At 42.2% G+C, this 20,264-nt stretch overlaps 1 protein-coding gene and 1 long non-coding RNA gene across 3 annotated transcripts in view; one reads left to right on the top strand and one right to left on the bottom strand.

Annotated features, from left to right (window-relative positions):
- SLIT3 (slit guidance ligand 3) overlaps nucleotides 1-20,264 on the top strand; it is a 474,203-nt gene that overhangs the window by 399,443 nt on the left and 54,496 nt on the right. For both annotated transcript variants that reach the window (XM_064388141.1, XM_064388139.1), the window contains exons 27-28: nucleotides 2,886-3,010; nucleotides 18,432-18,529. In XM_064388141.1, the coding sequence (XP_064244211.1) occupies nucleotides 2,886-3,010; nucleotides 18,432-18,529 (223 nt within the window). The remainder of the gene's footprint in view (nucleotides 1-2,885; nucleotides 3,011-18,431; nucleotides 18,530-20,264) is intronic.
- Nucleotides 11,546-18,647, bottom strand: LOC135280333 (uncharacterized). The gene is made up of 3 exons (XR_010347333.1): nucleotides 18,589-18,647; nucleotides 17,470-17,676; nucleotides 11,546-13,453 (listed from the first exon to the last, which is right to left on the bottom strand). It is a non-coding gene; the product is annotated as an uncharacterized LOC135280333 (long non-coding RNA).

Below are 20,264 nucleotides of genomic sequence, written 5' to 3'. Positions count from 1 at the left end.
AGTGCTGCCTGGCAGGGTGATTTTATAGGTGCTGGAATTAAACTGCTGAACAAACAAATGGTGATGTAGGGGTGAGTTTAAAACACAGGTTCCCAAGGTTGAGTGGAATTTTATGTCCTTTCAAATATATATTTAATAATTGTAACCGTATAATTTAATTACTTTGAAATGTTAGTCTCGAAACTATCAGAACTCTGATCATAATTATCAAACCAGAGACTTCACAACAGTGTCTCAAATATGAAGTACAAATAAAAGAAGCAGTAAAAATACCAAATAATGCACTTGTTCCCATGAAGTGAACCAAAGAAAATAATTGATTTTGTATATTACACGGGATCTGAAAATTAAACTAGAAAGAGACTGGATGTCTTCTTCATTCTGAACCTGTGATACATCAAGAGTTACAATGATTTTCTCTCTAAACTAAACAAGCAACTCTTAGGCATGAGATCAGCACATCTGTGATCCGGGATATTAGATGTAGTTGTATGCTTCCTATGTAAATATTAGATTGGTCCAATAGAAAGCTCATGTTCTTTCTAATATCCCAAAAGTCCCCATAGCTTGCTTTAGCTGAACAGAAAAGGAGAAAAAATTGTGTTGATTTGGAGTTGGTGTTTGCACAAGCAGAAAGAGTTGATGGTCTGGACAAGTGGCAGTAAAGTTCAAGAAGCTCTAGGCCCTTGATAAATTCACCTTTGCTCAGAAAAATACAAATATTTTTAAAACTAGGGCATGGTTTGGCAGTCTCACTGCACCCTGTTCCCATTTCAGGGAGTGCTGAGCCCTGACCCCCAAAACCTGGGTCCCAGCACCAAGAGTTGGCCCATGCTGGGCTGGGTACCTTGAGCTGCTGCGTGAAGGTCGTGCTCAGATGTTCTCCGTCACCTCCAGGAACTTTTACATTAGGAAAAATGTACAAAGTAGTTCAACTTATTCTTGTTAAAAATATGTTTTTAGCCTGTGCCTGAGCAGGAGGTTATGTCTCAGCAGAGCCAAGGAAATAAAAGTGTGTTATGTGCAAGTCATGCAAACTCAGCTCTGCTTTTTATTAACTTGCCCTCCCAGCTATGCAGTAGAGGAAAGGAATGTGCTGGGCTGAGGGCATTTTGCTATATGGATTTATAAATCAAATCCACAAGGGCAAAGTAATGAACTACTTAACTGCTGGGAACTAACACTGTTCTTATTAGCTCCTACATTGATTAGCTTTGATCTATGACGTAGAAATAAATGGAAAATGTACACGTATTATGAAATAAATAGTAGAATAACTTCTGGCTTACTGACCTCTAAATCTAAAAGAGCAACACTGCTGCCTGTCTCATGAGCCCTCAGAGGAGCCACCTTTGTTTATTCTTTGTATATTTTACCATCAAGACATATGTAACTCAGATATGTCACATTCCAGCCCCTGACAGTGCCAGGAATTCAGGTGTGATTTCCTCTTCCAAGGCAAAAACATGTATGGCATGCAGTTAGACATTAACACAAAGATAGAATAGGACAACAACAGTCCTTAATTTAATTTTTGGCTTTTTTTCTTCCTGTGTATTTCTCCCTCATTACTTCCTGTGCACTCCCAGTCCCTGATGGCACCACCATCACTGCAGGACTGGACACAGACCCTTCAGCCCCATTTCTGCCATCTTCTTACCCCTGCTGGTGCTCTGCAAGCATTCAAAGTGAACAGTGGAGGTTTATAACTCATGCAGGCTGATTCAAAGCAAATCCCTGGCTGGAAGGGATTTTTTCATCCTAGTTATGGTAACTCTGGAGCTCCACCTTCTCTTGAACATCAAATTTAAGCTTCTTTTCTTCTGTTTCAGTATGTTTCACAATTTAGTCCTTCTTACCATTTATCATGCAGTAACAGAAGTTCTATGCCCACTTTTGATTAGTACAAGACCAATTTTAAATTATTTTAAAAGGTATTTCCTTGAAAATGAAATACAATTACTTTAAGGTCTTCACTGCCTGATATAATTTAAGCCACTTTAAAGTGCTAGGTTTTATTTTTTTACATATAAAAGCCAACGAGTTAATACTTATTGTTTTAAATGTAGCCATTTAAAAAATCACCATGTTTTAACTGTGAATATAACTGCCTAAATTAGCTTTCTGTAAAATCACAACCATAAAATATTGATTGACTTGGGACCCCAAATGTAATTAGTGTTGTTTTAGTCTGTGTTTGTTTTCCTGCTCACCTACAAACTTCACTACTTCTCTGGAAGATTTTTGCTACAAATATGAGGGTTTTTAGATGGTTTAAATATGCTCATGTTATTTACTTGCATACATTTACATATTTGCATATTTGGTTTTATTGCACTTTGCTGAGATAAGTCAGTGTTGATCATTCTTCTGGGCAGAAAGGGAAGAAAATAAGTTTCAAACTCTGTTAAAATTAAGGATGGTAGAGCACTTTGCACCTAAATATTCCCATAAGCCTCTAACTAAATCTGTCTTGTACATGGTTTTTATTTATGTTGTTGCATCTGCACTTTCATTCTTGTTATCAGCCATAGAAATGTCAGGCTACAGTTCTCTGGGGTTGCTGTTGCAGGATTTCCAGAACCGAGAACAGGAAAAATTGCTGAAAGCCATATATATATATAACCCACTCCCTGGAGGTTCCCAACATGCTTTTTTCAGAGCATATGTTTGCATCTTCAGGAGAATATAAGCATCATTGAGACTTGCCTAGCACTTGATTTAAGCACTTAAAGCCTCTCTGATCCCTGGGAATCCCATGGTGTCGTGCAGTGCACCTGCAGCATGAGCATTTGTGCCAGTGCTTGGGGAAGATGTCTGTGTGTGCATGGGACGTGTGAATTCTGCAGTCCAGCTCTTGCTAACCTCTGTGTGTGCCTCTGCAGAGCCAGTGGATCTCAGTGTGGTGTCCAAGTGCAACCCCTGCCTCTCCAGCCCCTGCAAGAACAACGGGACGTGCAGCAGTGACCCCGTGGAGCTCTACCAGTGCACCTGCCCTTTTGGTTTCAAGGTATGACTCCAAATAACTACATGAGGAGCAAGGAGCTGCTCCCATCACTTGTGGTTCTTTAATGCTTGTGCTGTGAGAAGTTAATTTTACAAGCACTGGGCTCCAAAGTTCCTTGCTCAAGCAGGTTGTGTGTGACTTTTCAGCTATGCCCTGCCACAAATTTCATCCTGTGCAGTTGGAAGAGCTTTGCTGTGTGCTGTGACTACACAGATCATCCTGAGAAACTTGCTCTGGTTGACCCTGTTTTGAACAGAGTGGTTGGGCTATACAATTTCCAGAGGTCCCTTCTAGCCATGGGCAGTCTCTGATTCTGGGATGTAGATATCCATATAAAATGTCAAGTTGGTTTTATCCTCCTTTTCATCTCTTGTTTTCTGCCAGCAACCATTTCACAGCTCCCAGCCAAAGGGAAGGCAGCTCAGATGACAATTCAGGGCCAGGTTGGTCCATGGTGACAGAATGTTGACACCTGGTAGTTTACACCCACCACCACAGACTGATGAGCAGAAGGGTAACCCCTGATCAGACACAACCCCTAAATCAGCTGTCTCTGAATTCAGAGCACTGATGTCCACAGAGGGACCTGCAAATATGAATCCTGTGGATTCCAGTCATTGTGGGCTTCCTGATAGCACAGTGGGAGATGGGGAAGGGGTCATTGAGTAAAGCAGTGATGGATAACTCCCCTTGTTCACCCTGCACTGTGAGAGCTTCAGGACACCAGGGCACTGTCCCAGAGCTGATGTAGCTGGAAATCTAGCTCAGGAGTCAGTAGCTGAAGGATTAAGTGTAAGTGATAAATGAGGCATATGATGTGTTCACAGCCTGGGGGGTTTCATGTGCTGTGGCCAACGGAGGCTGCATCCTGCAGATTGGGATTTTATTATTGGCCTCTTTGGATACTTCCTATAGTCCTGGTCAGTTGAAACAGATGCTCATAAAACACAGAGTAATAAGAATTATAGGGGAAAAAGGAGGGCAAAACCAGACATTCATGTGGAAGCAAGCACAAGTATCTGTGTGTTACGTTTCAGGTAGGATTTAGGAATTAATTGGTTCTGCTGATATAACCATTTCCCTTCTCTGTTTTCCTGGGATGCCTCCCAGAGTAATTGACAGAAACATTGGGGAAGGGAAAATATAAAGCTTATTTCTTCTATTTCACCCCAGTGCACCTACTCAAGAATAATAACAGTTCTCCTAAATAATTGAAAGAAGCATTGGAAAATTCCCATCATTAGAAATCTTTCTACCCAGTGGCATATCAACCAGAACATTTTCTAGCATTTAAAAGACCATATTGTCAAAATCTGTTTACCTGAAACTACTTGATAGCAATCTTTTTATCTCCTCAGGTCAATAAGAAAATGGTCATTTAAATTTCATTTTTAACATAAATCATGTTGAATTCTTTAGGTGGGAACTTGAAAAGTAAATTATTTCAGAGCTAGCAGGAGAACACATAAGTCTTTGCATACACCTTACTCTGTAAGACATGTATCATGGAGCAGGTATCCAGGTTATTCTAAGTAAAAATGTGTTATGAGCATATCTTCTCTTTTTGGCCCTTAGATTTTTGTTTGCTTGTTGTTCTTTTGGCTTTTGCAGTATCCCTTATTCACTGGGATAGATCAGATAGAAAGTTACTGTTATAGATGCATTTATATTGCTAAAGACATGTTTATGAAGGGAAGATTTATTAAAAGAAAAATCCAGAATAATTCTACAGTTTATCAGCATGTTGTAGTGTGTATAAAACCCCAGGATTCATCATTTTCTTTGGAAAGGTGTTGGTAAACACTTGATGTGACTCAGTTTAAACATCTCACAGAGCATCCAGCTTTTCTCCTCTCTCACACACTTTCTCAGGTGACATCAGTGAGTGAATGCAAAGCCCAAAACCACTGTGAGCTTGTAAGCACCAAGCTGCCAGCCAAGCATGGCAAAGAGCAATCAGAGCAGGCATGGCACTTGGAGCAGGGTTTAAAAATACTGGCTAACAGTTCAGGGAGAATTGGTGGAAATTGAATAAGCAAAAAAAGAACTGTGTGTCTTTACCACAGGTTTTTGAATAAAAATGAAATATGACAGGTCCAAATGCAAACCATATGAAAGGAGCACTCTATCTACCACGCAGTTCTCCACCAGAGATTCATGCTAATTCAATAACAATACCTTGCTTCCTTCTCACCAGCCAGCACCAAACAGCTCCATCCATCTGGAAGCTATTTCCCAGACCTTGATAAATTGCCCTAAATCTGCCCTCTCAGCATTTGTTTTTCCTTGTTTGATGTAGATTTTTAAAAAATCCTCTGTGGAAGAGTGCATCAATAAAGTGAAAAACCCACCCTTTTTCCAAATTTAAGCTGACGGCTTCGTAATGTTCCCTGTGAGGGGACAGGCATTACATGAGGCTTTCTGGGCTCCTGTGCTCATGCCAGCCTGCAGAAAAACACAGGGCAGAAAGTCACCTCAGTTACCAGCTGCCAGAGTGGTGCCTGATGGATCAGGACATTCCCCCAGTTAACTGCATTCTCCAAAGCCTGTGGGCTGGTTTTCGCTGTCACACTGATGACGGTTCCATCTCTTACTTTTCAGGCTCACAGAGATGTTTTTGCTATTGAATGTATACTTTGTGGGGCTTTCAGCAATTTTAGTGCTGCCCCTTGATGGTTTGGGTAAACTCAAAGTGAGATAAGTCATGGACCACCTGAGCTGCGAGGCTGGAGGGCCCCAGGGGTGTTTGATGAGGACAGAAACAGAGATTGCTCACTCTGGAACGGGCAAGGCTGAGCTGATAATGATCTTTGCTGCTGCTCTTTCCTTAAAGTGGGCGATGAAAGTGCTTGTTGGAGATAAACCATGGCTGACACAGTGCTGTTGTGGCTGTACTTTGGGGAGAAAGCCCCAAGAAGTGGGGTTTGGCACCTCCAGCATCTGGCAGGAGCTCCAGGGTGCCACCAGTGCTGGCAGGAGCTGGCTCTCCATGCTATAAAATTCATGTTTTCATATTAAACACAGGTATAGGGGTCATTTTCCAGTGGCTTGGTTTTTTTTTTTTCTCTTCTCCATAGCATTCTTTGAATGATGATTTAAATAATATGTGTGGTTTAGATTGTAGAGTCTGATTGTAAGTAGAGAGATGGAGCTTTCTCCTGCTGGAAATGCTACTGGCCACCTGCAAAAGGCACTGAGTGCAGCTGGGGCTGGGAAATAGATAACAGGAACCTACCAGTTCATTGATTCTGCAGAGTGTGTGGCTTGTAAGTATTCCCACTGATATTGCAAAACTGAAACCATGAATGTTGGAATTCAAGAGATTAATCAAACTTGCAATCAATAAGTCACTGGAAAAAACTTCACTTGAATAACTGTAGCAAAAACTAAGGTGAGAGAAACCAACACTCCATGTATTTTGTTATTGCTGTATTCTGAATATGCCCTTTTGGGGTTTTTTTGGCTGATATTTTCTTTTATACTTACTTTTTCTTAAAATTGAGGTAGCAACAAATAAAGAATAATTTGCTTTCTTTCAAATAGAATTATTGTAGAACTGGGGAAATAGTCTAAAATACAATTTTGTTTTGTCTGAAATGAAAGAACATTGCCAACCCAGAAGAGGAAGTGCAGTGCCTGCCTAGGAATGTCCACAGCCTCTCTGATTGCTCAGGAAAAGGAGACAGAGCTGCTGGAATGCAGATGTTTGTCACCTCTGGGTTCTGCTGGCACTGAAAGCTGTCTGAAATGGAAAGTGAAGATAGGTAAAACTGGCACAGCTCACATCCCACACTCCAGGCACCAGATGCTGATGATGTCTGTGGCTCTAAATTTTATCCAAATTGATTCACCTCCCTGTTGAGTTCAGCCAGTGTCCTGACTTTTCTTGCAGACCTGCGGTGTCTTAAGGGTTCAAGTAATTTCACCAATCATCCAGAATGACAGATACAATTGGAAAAATCCTGGGTAAAGCTCTTGGGCTTTGGAGAGACAGCATTCTTTGCAGCCAGACTCTTGTGGTGGGAGGCATTACAGTGAAGCCAGAATGATATTTAGTGAGGAAGCTGGCTCCAAATTTCTGCTAGGAATTTGGCTCTTCCCCCTCCCCACCCCCCATGCCTGGTTTTTGTCCCTGGAAATAAGTTTAGAAGTGGAGGGTCCCAGAGCAGGATGTTTCTGGGAAATGGGGAATTCACACAAATCCCATGTTGTGCACTGATTAAAATTCTGTGCTGGCACTTGAGGGGGTCAGTGCAGCTGAGCAGGAGCTGTGGCTGCTGAGCACGAGGCTGACAGGAGGTTTTCTCAGCACTGTCCCCATGCCACAGGTGCTGCCCTGGCTGTACCCCTGGCTCCTGGGGTGCACTGGCCCTGCCTGTGCTTGGAGCAGGGGAAGTTTCCTGTTGATTTATTTAAATCAATTTGCACTTTTATTAATTTAAATAAATTTGCATTTCACCACGGTGAGGTTCTGCAGCCTTACACAAATAACCTGTGAGAGCCCTGCAGTAGGGGCAGCCTGGGGAGGATTCAGCACAGAGCTCAGCGTGGCCGTGGTGTTGTGTGCTCACCTGGGGCCAGCAGAGACTGTTCCAACGGGCAATTTCTCAGTGATGCTGCCTTGGGTGGGGTTGAGTGGCTGTAACCCAGTGTAGAGTTTAGCTTTTGCTGTGCCTGGTTTGTCAGGCTGATCCTGTGTGCAGGTGTAGCTCTGTGCTTTTGTTTCCTTGGCTCTATTAACACACACGTGGGTCCCCATTATTGTGAGAAATTTAGGACTCCTGAAGAGCTGACTAGTATGATTAAGCAGAAGCTGTTCATTGTTTACAATACACACATATTTATACATTCTACAAGCTAATATGTACACACTTCTTAATTGGTGGCTTTGTCTTGTTCACTCGTTTTCTGCCTGCATTTCTTGGAGTAATGATTGGTTACAGTCCAGGTGTTTCACAGTCCTCTGTTATCCAGTTCTTGCTGTCTTGGTATTTGGTTTCTCAGCCTCTTCTGTCTTAATTTAGCACAATTTATGTTTCAATAATCTTGATGAATTCTTGAGGCTTTGCTAACAAACTCAGAAGCAGGCTGGCTGGTGCACACTGTGGCCTAACCCTTGTGAATACATTGCAACACCCCGTGTGCATTCTTCAGCACACAAATTAATCCCCAAGCTGGAGCTGCAAAGGGAGAAGAAATTGGAAGGGATTCTAAGCAGCCTCATCCACACGAGCCAGGAGAGCAAACTCCTCTCTCTGCCTTCACATGTTGATCTGCCCTGGCCTCTCTTCTCTCCCAGTGTCAGGGTCAGGGGACAGGCACTGGAATCTCAGCTCAATGCCAAGGTTTCGTGTAGAAAAAAATCAGTGCAGCAAAATGCTGTTTGTGTGAGGTGGTTCTGCCTTGAACTTTCATTCTAATAAATTCTCCTGGAGTGTGTGTTTATGTGATCTGGGGTGTTTTATTTTTGTTTGATCATTTTAACCATACTGAAAATGCTTATTAATGAATGTCGAAGAAGCATTTTCCACTCATAGTAAAATAAAAGAGAAAGCCTTTAGGGATGAAAGGTAATGGGTGGCCACATAAAATGAGTAGATCTGTATTTATGTGTGGATTTTTAGGGCAAACACCAGTAAGCAGTAAGTGGTTATAATTTCATATAAATCTTCTGGAGCAGAAAAAAAAATGCAGAAATCACAGTATTTTCTTCCATGTGCTTATTCTGTAAAATTTACCATGCAGCAGTCAGACTTGTGTTACTTGCTTTTTGCCCTTTCTGTTGTAGTGGGTGTAAAGAAAACAGAGATTTACATGTAGAAGAGCATAAAATGAAAGGCTTAGGGATGGATTACTGCCCCAGTTGCTGGCTGAAGGCATGGAGGCAGGAACACACCCACCACAGGCCCTGGAAAAACCCACTCATGTAGTGTGGCAGGCCCTAATGAGGGCTCTTAACAATAAAGCCAGCTCTGAAGAAGTATTTTGATTTTTGTTAGGCCAGCAAGAAAGCAGATGTTGAGCAGCTTCAGGCATTCCCTGTGTTGGTGCAGTTCAGGGATGGGGAGCTGCACCCACAGGTGGGCACTGACACATCCATTCTCTTGTCAGTGTGGATTATTCCTCCTCACTGTGGTTTTACTACTGTTTTCCTGGTCTAGTTCTAAATGAGTGACCAGACTTCCAATCTTTCTTTTCCCAGGGTAAGGGAGAAGTTTTTATTGGCATTTCGTCTGAATTTCAGGCTCTTGTTCTTATGTTTGCCTGGTCCTGTTACTCTAAATAAAAATTTTTCTTCCTCTGTGGTTTTTCTGCCTTTCAGGTGATTGCTGGTTCCTATAACTCTGCTTAATCAAGTTCTGTTTAACCAGATCTTAATTTTCTGCATCCCACCATTTCTGCATGATTGAACCAGTTGACGTAGTTGGCCACAGCTGAAAATCCTTATTATAAATTTCCTTGTGATTTTCTGTCATCTGTTATCCTTGAGGCTTTCTTGGCTCTGAGTGTACTGGATGAAATGGCTTTTGGGTTTCTTTTGTTGTCCAAGAACATGAGCAGAGATTGTCCTGGGAGGTTGATTGCCTTATTTTCTCCTTTCCTTTGGAGATGATGGAATGGATGAAGTTGCTATAAGCAGGCTAAGATGAAAAGAAGAGTGAAGCCTCTGCTGTTAATAGAAATGATCCAATGCCAGACTCATTTGGGAATTAGACTGGGATTAGATTAGTGTGTAGGGTAAGTGCACAAGCACGGCAGGTAAGGTTGTCCCAAAGCTCTCTGACCCCCATGGTCCCTGGGGTCCCTCCTCACACTGCTGAGAAGCTCTGAAATAAATATTGTGCTCTTGCCTCACACAGTGGGCATGCTTCACTTGCTCAGTACTCTGAAAAACTCATGTGCACGTTTGATTGTGAAATCACTGCTTTCTGCCTGGGTTACCTGCCAGTTCAGCCTACTATCAGATTCATTTCACAAAGGACTCCTGGTGAAACCAGGGAGTGTTCTGAGCTGGGAAACCTTGCAGGGGAAGCTTTGCACATCTTCCACAAGCAAAACAGATTGCAGTGACATTTCTGCTGAAATAGTGTGTATTTCAGTGGGAGACCTTTTATCAGCAGAGAGCTGCTGCAAACCAAATGCCTGCATCCTTAACAAACAGGGATGTGCCAGCAGAAGGTTCTTCCAAGGGACTGGGACTCTTCCAGCATCCTTAGCTCTATTTGTTTCAGAAACCCAGTGAGCTTTTTGGAGAGATTTTTTAATCACATAATCTCTGCCTCATGTTAGGCTTCATTAGAATGTGTGCTCCTCTCCAGGCAGGCTGTTCAGTAGCTTAAGCATTAGGCATAGTTAATCTAAAATACAATAATTATGTTTTATTTCTATTTGCTAAATCATATTGATAGTATTTTTGTTATCTATAGAAAAGTCCAGTCGTTATAACTTTCTCTACAGAGTTCACATTGAAAAAAGAGACACTGACTTTGGATAGCCTGACAGGGAAAGTTTTATTGTCACTGAAAAATGTCCTTTAAAATAAATAGGCACTTAAGTATTTTGAAGGTACTAAAACCACTCTTCTAATTCATGAATACTGGTTTAATTAGAGACTACACAGGAAATATTCAGTGCTGGATCTACATCAAATATATTGGGTTGAATTTTATGTATAGAGTTAACCCCCGACAAAATTAACTATTTTCAGTGTCCCAAATTTTCTTCTGCATCTCCCAAAATGTTCACACAATGGTCTGGATCAGTCAGTTGTAACCTTGGAAGCTCTAGAGCACCTGTCCCATCCAGTCCCATTTCAGACATGTGCTGTGTGAATTGACTCATGATGGATTAATGACATATCTCCTGTCATTGATTAAAAGCCTAAAAGACCATTGAAACCCAAAGTGCCTATGTAAGGAGAGGTTTGGAAGGGCAATCAGGATTTGCATGGTAATTAATATAATTACAAAATAAACCTCAAATGTCCACAGAGAATTAAATTCCATACTCATAGGAAAAGAACCAGAATTTTTAAAAAATAATATGATGAATCCTTGCACTTTGACTTTGACAGGCATATTCTTGATTACTAGCTGGAGAGGTAATGGAAGGTGTATTATACCCTGGAGGGTCATAAATCTTTCTGATTGAAATAAAATGAGGCTTAAGAGAGCAGAGTTTGCCTAATTTGCTATAAATTGACAATTGTGATTTATTAACAAGGACAAGGAAGTCACTAAGAAGTGCTGCTGCCATGGCCAATTATTGTTTAATCAGATGCCAGATGAAGCTAGACTGGCATAGGACATAACTGTATAGTGGGTTTTAAATATTTTCTGCATTTTTACTTCTGATAGTAACACTGAAAAAGTTTGCAGAGGGAGCTAAATAAGTTGAGTGATGGGAGGGACAGCCCAAAAATATCAGCGTCTCTTCTCTTCATAACCTGCTTTCTGTGCCATTTAGCAAATAGTATTTCTCATGTTTATGAGCAGCAGGCAACTCTGTTGTAGTATGGATATGTCACTGTAAATACATCTGTATAAACAGAGATGCTGAACTGAAAAAATAATTCAGATTGTTCTAGGTAAATTTGGTTTTGTATTAAAAAACTTTTATTCCAAATTAGAGGTGGATGAAATAATTTTTTTTTCATATTAAATTAAATGGCTTCTGAACAGCAGTCCTCAGAAGGCACATTATTATTACCCCATTGGGATGGGTGAGTGAAGAGAAAGAATTTAATTCATCCCCCGTGCGAGTGGGGATTCGTCCCTGAGGTGTGGGTCTCTGTAGCAAGGTCTGTGTTCAGAAGGAAGAGTCACAAGATTTTTGTGAACAACAGATGATCAAAATCTCTCAACTTCCACCTGGCAATCTGAAAGCAGTCTGATCCAAAATTGCTGTGATATTTTCCGTGCCTTGCCAAATAATTTGTGTATATGCCTGAGCAGATGGATCTAACGTGGGCCCTGCCAGCTCTTCTGGTAGTTTGACCTTGCCAATGAGCATCAGATACATCTTTTCCAGATTGAGGCTAAGCCACCGTGCCCATGGCCAGAAAGAGCACAAACAAGGAAAACAGTATCACCTGGATCTGCGGAAGAGTTTCACATTGCTGTGTGTGATAGCCCGGTGTCAGCTGTCTGCATCTATCTGAATATCAGTTTCAAATGGCATCGCTGGTAAAATAACACTGCTTCCCAATGCTGTGCTGTTTAGCCCTTCCTTTAGAAGATTTTAAGTAAATTTTATATTTGGAAGTCAGTTCCATTCTTCACACATTTGACAACATCTCTAATTATTTGGTAGCATTCCCTTCCCCAAGCTGTGTTTGCAGGGATCCATCAAGTCCCTGATGCTACAGTTAGAGCTGCTTTCAGCCATGCAGTAGATGTAAAACTTCTTTTTATGGTCCCATTATAGCAAATACTGGGTATCCCTGCCTTGAAAGGCTCTGAAATATACAACTATGAATAGAACTTGAGAGAATTTTTCCTACCAAACTTGTAACTTAGCGTGTTGGCTGTGAGGCTGAATTTATGGTATCGTGTTTCCTCGGTCAATTATGCAAAATTCTTCTTGTTTCTTCTTTGTATTTATGGCTGCTAAATGTGTTTACTACAGGGAAAACTGCTGAACGCCTCATTCTTTTTTCCCAGCTTAATTTTCTAGTGGAATTGAAGTTTATGTGATAAAACTTTGTTCATGAGACATCACATTCCCTTCATGCCCTGGAAAATTTCAATTTACCCTCTAATTTTGACTATTTTTGGCAGGGGGATAAAGGTTTCAGGTGGTGAAAGAAGTCACTGGTAAAAAATGCTATTAGGTCAAAATTAGCATCGTTTTATACCTTATTGGATAGCTGCATGGCACAGCTTGAGGAAAACCTTTGATCAAAGTTCTCACTTTACTAAGCATGAAAGAAGTAAAACTCAAAGGAAAAAACTGCATTCAAAAGTTCAAACTGAATTCTCTTTCTGTGCTGGGTTTCTGTATCTTCTACTGCTTCTGGATTTTCCCCCCTCTCCTTACCTCTTGTCCTGTCCCATCTCTTTTTTTTTTCATACAAAGCATCAGGAAATCACTGTTGCACACCACATTTAGCCCTTCCCTCTGCTGTTGGACCTTGCAGGCCTGAATTTAAGGGCAGGTCCCACTGGCACATCCAGGTGTAGCAGCACTCAAGTGTGTGCATCAACCTAGACCAGAATAAGTCAGAAAATTCTAAAATCCTTGCCACGCTCTGTGGGAGCAGAGCACAGCTCAACAAAGTGGCTGCAAGTGTCCATTTATTCTTCATTTCCCAGGATTAGGATGTCAAAATGTTAAAGCTGGCAGATACTTTTAGGTTGGAATAACATTCCTGGGTATGCTCATGGAACACAGTGTTCTTCTCAGTTATCTTCCTGGGCATTTTCCTCCTAGCATTTTCCTTCCAGCCTGTCATGAAGTGGAAGATTTAGTAAGCCTTTTCCCTTAATGTAATGGTTTCTTATTAACTTCTGACCAGGAAACCCATAAGATAAGTGTTTAAATGTTTGTGAGACTGCGAGTTGGATGTGGATGCATTACTCCCACAATTAGGAATGTAAAGGACAAAGTGTGCAATACAGTGTCTTTGTAGATGTAATTTTGTCTGTTTTCCCTAAAAGCTTTAGCTGTATTTAGACCTTGATAATTAAGTTGTTTATGAAAATTTCCTGGTTCTTAATTTAAAGTCTCTATCAACTATATTTGTCTTCATTTAGTATTTTTGCTAAACACATGAATGCTACCATCTGTTCTCCACATATACCATCTAACTAAAATTTATTATGAGCACATTGTATGTTGTTAACAAGTCGAATAAACTTTGGTATTTCTGTTGTAGAGCTCATTTTTCCAGCATGCTGTGAAACACTGTAGTCATTGAGCAGGGCTGTAATTAGCTGCAAAGAGGTCTCCCTGTTCACAGAGCAGTGAGGCTGGGTAGATTCCTGCCTGTCTGCAGGTGTCTCCCTGGCTGCCTGGGCCGTGTTTCTCCTGCAGCCAGCAGTGATGGTTTTATACACCAGGAGGTTCCCACCTTCTGCCTGTGGTGAACTCTGTGCTGCCACCCCTTATCTGTGCCCTACTGCTGATAAAAACGGGTGAAGGATCACATTGGGATGGACAGAGTTCAAACCTCTGCCACATGGGTGTGAATGAAACTCTTGGTCTACACAGACAATAGTGATCTTGAAAATTAATTGAAAAAAAATTATTGCAGTTGTTGAAACAGTGGTAAGGCAAATGAGTGCTTTTTTTACTGTATTATCCCTTCTTCTTCCTGCTGAGGGTTCTTATTAGGTTTTGCTACTTGTTATTGGGTGTTTTATTGATGATGATATAATGTTCCCAGTATTGGATCCTTGTAAAAGCTGGAATTTGGCACAGTAGTGCTGAGGAACAGCTTGTAGATACAGTAATGCCCAGTACAGGTAATTTGAAACAAAAAACTGACTCTTTCTAGCTATGGCGAATAGTTCTGTTCTCATTCACTGAAGCATGGAGCTGGAGCAGCCCAGATAAAGTCTGGACCAGCTGAGGTACTTCAGCTTTAAAAGGACAGCTGGGCTCTGATATAAGTCTTCTAATAAGTTGCAGAAATTTCCTGTTCCAATGCCTAAACCTTTCCACTCCTACAGAAAATGAGAGAAAATATATAAAAGTGTTTTGGATCTGATGCCTTCCTATCAGACTAGACAAAAATTTATTGTATCCTACAAAAGCTCTAGAAGTAAAATATTGCACACAGAGGGACCTTCATCCTCTTTCTGTGAATTGCTGAGACAGTCCTATCTTCTTGCCTGTCCTTGAAACAAGTCTGCACCTCTATTTCTGCTTCAGACCTCATTAAAAGGCTCTTTAGTCTTGAAGCAAATAGACAATATTCTCCTTTGTAACAATAGTTATTTCCAGGCAGTGTAACTCAAGGAGTATTTCCCAACTCGCAGATAAATTAATTTTAGTGATGCTTGACAGCAATTCCATTTTTCCAGTAAGAAGTCTTACAGTAAATTGAGACTGGAGAATTGCGTTATTCATTTGAAAGATGTTTCTAGAATGTCTTTAGGCTCTTCTGGGTAGTGACAGTCTCATTCAGAAAGAAAATGGCCTTGCTTTGCTGTAGATTTATTAGTACCACTATTTTCTGCAGCTTCTCTCCTCTCAGAGTTCCTTGTTTTCCAAAGTCTTCTTTGTCAGAGAAGTTGTACTTGTTTTGTGCTATTGATAAAGTCAGCTCTGAGAAGATAATCCCCAGAGAAGGATTAAATGTTGTTTGCCCATTTATTACAATGAGTAAACTGAGTCAGTGAGACTCTGATTTTCTTAAAGCCACATAGCAACTGATTGTTGCAGTTGTCTGGTTCAGCAGCACATTCTAATGGGTTTCTCTGCTGCCTGAGGCCCAAGAAGCCAATAACTCAGCCATGTTCAGTACAGAAATGAGAGCAGAATTTGTCATGCGAAACTTCTTGTGCCAGTGCAAGAGACTGAAGGGACCTTGTTCTCATTTTAACATTTATCTTTATTAAATTTTTACAAGAACATTCAAATTAACCTGAGTAATTATAGTGGAAGTGATGGGCCTGTTTTACATGGTGTTCAACTGTGACAAAAACCTTCAGAAAAACAGATGCTTTGCTGCTTGCTCCGCATGGCTGCCAAGGGTTTAATATTTTAATGATACAGGGGTGAAGAGTTTGTGTGGAATAGAAGTAGATGATGTTAGTGAAGTACCTATATAACAATGAATTCTCCAGGGACACAGGAAACGTATAAAACCCAACAGCTTCCAGGTTCACTAGAAGAAGGTGGTGAACAGCCAGGACTCAGGGCACAGATGGCCGAGGGATGGGCAGTGCTGGAGCGGGCTGGGAGCAGATCGGTGTCACCGTTCCACGGCTCGCATCCGCAAAGCGCCGCGGGCCACACGGTGCCAAAATAAAACCTGCGTGAGCTTCCCTCGGCACCATCCCAATCCTCGCCTGAGACATTTGGGGACTGGGGCTTTCAGATGGAGAAGGACAGGCTGCTTGGCACACGGAGCACGGATGGAGCAGAGAGCCTGTGTGCCAGGCCTTGGGTGAGCGCCGTGCGTGCTGCGGGCCCTGCTGCGCTGGGGATGAACTCACAGCCAGGCACGGTGGCCAGGGCTCTCAGGTGGCCTTTGGAAGGGTTTCTCTTCTGATACAGCCGTGGAGAAGTCTGTCCCTCTTTCCTCGTATTTGCAGGAAGTTTAAAATGCAAAGCTGTGTCTCCTCACTCTGGGGAATGCTGGAGACAGAGCCTCAGGAAATACAGCTTTGTTAACAAAGCTCCTCTGTGGTGTTGGATGAAATTATAATGTAAAAAGTATAAGATACGTATATACATACATATTGCTGGAGGCCAACACTATGAGGCTCAATAAGGTCAAGTGCTGGGGCCTGTCCTTGGGGCACAAGAGCCCCTGCAGCTCCAGGCTGAGGGCAGAGGGGCTGGAAAGCTGCCAGGCAGGAAAGAACCAGGAGGTGCTGGTCTCCAGAGACTGAACATGACCCCATGTGCCCACGTGGGCTAGAAGGCCAGTGGCACGTGGCTTGTACCAGAAACAGGGTGGCCAGCAAGACCAGGGCAGTGATTGTCCCCCTGTACTCAGCACTGGTGAGGCCTCACCTCGAGTGCTCTGTCCAGCTCTGGCCACCATCACTGCAAGACACTGAGGGGCTGGAGCATGTCCAGACAGGGGAACAGAGCTGGGGAGGGTTCTGGACAGTCCCAGGGAGTGGCTGAGGGATCTGGGGGACCCAGCCTGGAGAAAAGGAGGCTCAGGGGGGAGCCTTCTCCCTCTCCACAAGTCCCTGACAGGAGGGTGCAGCCAGGTGGGGGTCAGGCTCTGCTCCCAGGCATCTGACAATAGGAGGAGGCCTCAAACTGTGCCAGGGAAGATTCAGGTTGGATTATCAGGAAAAAATTCTTCACTGAACTTGTTGCTAGGCATTGGAATGGGCTGCCTAGGAAGAGGATGGAGTGATGATTTCTGAAGGTGCTCAAGAAAGAGCTGGGTGTGGCACTCGGTGCTCTGGTCTGGTTGTCACGGTGGTGATCAGCCAAAGGTTGGGTTTGAACCTGTAGGTCTTTCCCAACCTAGTGATTCTGTGGTAATCAGTGTGCCTCATTTCTTCACAATGACTTCTCTGTTCTTCACATGATGACCACATGTCCTGCCTGCTGCAAAGTACTGAAGTTGTCAGTGCTATTTGGAGGACTGACCCATAGGATGTGTGAGCAAGAGAGGAGCATCAGGAGTGGACAGACCAGATCAATTGAACCCTTTAGTAAAGTTCACACTCATAAGCTGATTTGGGGTTTTTGTGCCTTGGTTAGGCTTAAAATTGCACCAATTTCAAGATAAGCACTCTAGAGACAAATTAAGACAAAAAAACAACTACCTGGACTGAATTATTGTATCTCCCAAGATAGTTTTTTCCTCTTGACTGAAGTAATCTACCAGCTTTCCTGTAGATGAGCAAAGGTCCACTGCTAGCAGGATCTTCAGCAGGAGGAGCAGAGTGATCTCTTGAACTTCTTGTGATTGCTCAGATCCTTTGAGTATTGAGGCTTTTGGGTGGGTTTACTCCATCCTACTGTGTCAGTAACTGAAAAGCAAAACCAAGCTCTTCAATGTATTTGCCAGTTTTACAAATAGCTTTTCCTTATCAGCAGAATATAATGAGCAGAGATATATGTTTATGCCTTGCAGAAGAAGTAAAAGTCAGTAGCAGTGGAGGTTGCTTAAGCTGGTGAGGTTCTTTTAGAGCTGAGGTTCTGAAATTTTCTTAAGGGCAATGTTAAAGAATGGAACTGAGTCAATGACGAAATCTTGGTGTGTTCTGTGTAGAAATTCAAGCTCAGCTCCCAGCACACAAAGGGCCTCTCCCCCGTGGGTTCTGACTCTGGTAACGAGCAGCATGTGCTCTTGCAGGGTTTAACTGAGTGCCTGGTAAATGCAGTTGGTGAGTGCTGACTCCACGTGGGCTTGTGCTCACTGTGTGTGGCCTTCTGCTTACCTTTGGTCCTGAGTCATTCTTTTTATTGTAACTAACATTAAAGTGTGTTAGAATGATGGTGAAAGCAGCTGTTTCCTTAAAACACTCCAGTGAAAGAGTTCATTACAGTCTTGAACCTGAAGTGAGATACCCACCAGTCCCATTGGGTAAAGCAGTTGCCCCCAAATTCTCACTGAAGTCATGAATAAGTCTGATCATCAGTAAAGAACATTAGGTGATGTCGTGGGTCTGAAGACCACAGACCTTGTGTAAGTGGTGCCACAAGTAGAGTGAAGGAACAAGAGACACTGACTACGATAACATGAGTCTTACTAACCCTGTTTCTTTTGAATTTTCCCAAATAGGGTCGAGACTGCAGTGTGCCCATTAATTCCTGCATTCAGAATCCATGTCAGAATGGAGGGACCTGCCACCTCACAGAGGCAAATAAAGATGGATTCAGGTAGTAGCACAAAGTTCATTTAAAATGAGATTATAAAATTTAATGTGTTTCTGCTTTACCTTAATGAACTGTACTGGCTACTTTGTAGAAACTGCTGCATGTGGCATTTCCATTTGCCATACTAAACTATTGCTTTGGTTTCCTTGGTGTGACATATTGTTTCCTGTGAAACAGGCTTCCTTATTTCCTCATAATGCAATATACATTTAAGAGCTTTAGAGCAGTCTCTATGTTCTGCATTGTGTTATCTGTATCCTAATTTTCCTTGGGGCATTTTAGGCTCACATCTAAGCTGTTTTTGTATTTTTAAAGTGAACATCTGTTGCTTGACAGCCAGATCCAAAATGTTTTCATACTGAAGAATCTTGCAGACAAACAGGCTTTAAAGGAACAATTAAAAAGCATGGGGAGATTGTCACATCTTAAGCATTGTGGCTGCAAGAGAATAACCTCTGCAGCTGAATATTGTGGATTTCAGTTTGCCCATATAACAAAGATGTAGCATAGGTGGGGATACTCTGAGAGAAGTCCAGAAATTTTAATGAGATAGCTGGGAGATCTGCACTGCTGCAGGCACTACTTCACAGCTAAGAAAATACAATTGAGGCTTTGGTCACTCATTGTCATTCAAGTTGATAGAAATCTTCTTTTTATGAAAGAGCTGCTAGAATTGTCATACATTTGCTCCTCCATGTTTACGCTGTTTCTTGCAAAAGAAGAAGCAGTAAACAGAAGAAATGCCCCAATGCTTCTCTCTGTGCCCACCCTCAAGAATTCCCTGCTTCCAGAAGCAGGTACAGCACATCACAGCACAGGACACTGGTGATGTTACAGTGGAAAAGCACAGGTTGATGGGGATGAAGAGACACTGCCAGGCTCTGTCATGAACAGCAGCTGGAGGTTTCCAGCGTGGAGAACAGGAGCAGACATGGTCCCATCTCCATGAGGGGCAGCTCAGGGCTCAGCTGGAGCACCTGTGGCAGCCCCTGAGCAGAGCAGAGGAGTTTCCTGAGTCAAGATGTGTCAGCAGGGCCATGGTGGTGGGAGGCTCAGCAGGTCAGAGCATGTCCAGGTGGTCCTGCTGCTTGACAGACTCTGTATATTCTGGTGAAACCACTCCTCTGATCTGATCTGATCTACCTCCTCTTGATTCAGATTTTAGCAGGCCCAGCAGCTTTTGGAGCAAAAGTTCACGTTCAGTTTCTGCTTGAGAGAATTAATGGTCTGGTGGACTTCAGTTCACTTCCCTTTGTGGTCACTCAAGCTTTCTCCAGCTTGTGCCAATGTAGAACTGCACCATATTAGAATATCTGGAGTTTGTCACTCAGTACCCATTTTTCAAAAATATAGCTGATACTAAAAATGCAGTAGTAAAACATTTTATAATATCCATAATACAAGAATGAGAGCCTTCAACATATCTTTTGGACTGGGTTTTTCTTTAGCATTTTTGTTTTGTTCTGTGGTAGCAGATAAAGAGTTTTGAATGACCTTAATTGAGAGCTACTTCTGCATTTCTCTCATGAATTGAATGAATTTTACAATTTCATAGGCTTTGCCTCAGTTCCAAATGAGCATTGTTTTTGAGATCCTTTATAAAACCGCGGGGGTGGTTTTGTTGCTGAACAACATTCGAGGCTTTTTAGGGACGGGTTCTGCTTTTTATAGTTATTTATATAGTTTCAGTTGGTCTAATAAAAGACACATAAAACCATATCTCATCAAAACCCTGCTG

Source organism: Passer domesticus, chromosome 13 (genome assembly GCF_036417665.1).
Source record: "Passer domesticus isolate bPasDom1 chromosome 13, bPasDom1.hap1, whole genome shotgun sequence".
NCBI classification, from domain to species: Eukaryota; Metazoa; Chordata; class Aves; order Passeriformes; family Passeridae; genus Passer; species Passer domesticus.
Note: the sequence above shows the minus strand (reverse complement) of the source record. Positions and strands in the feature narration are given on the sequence as shown.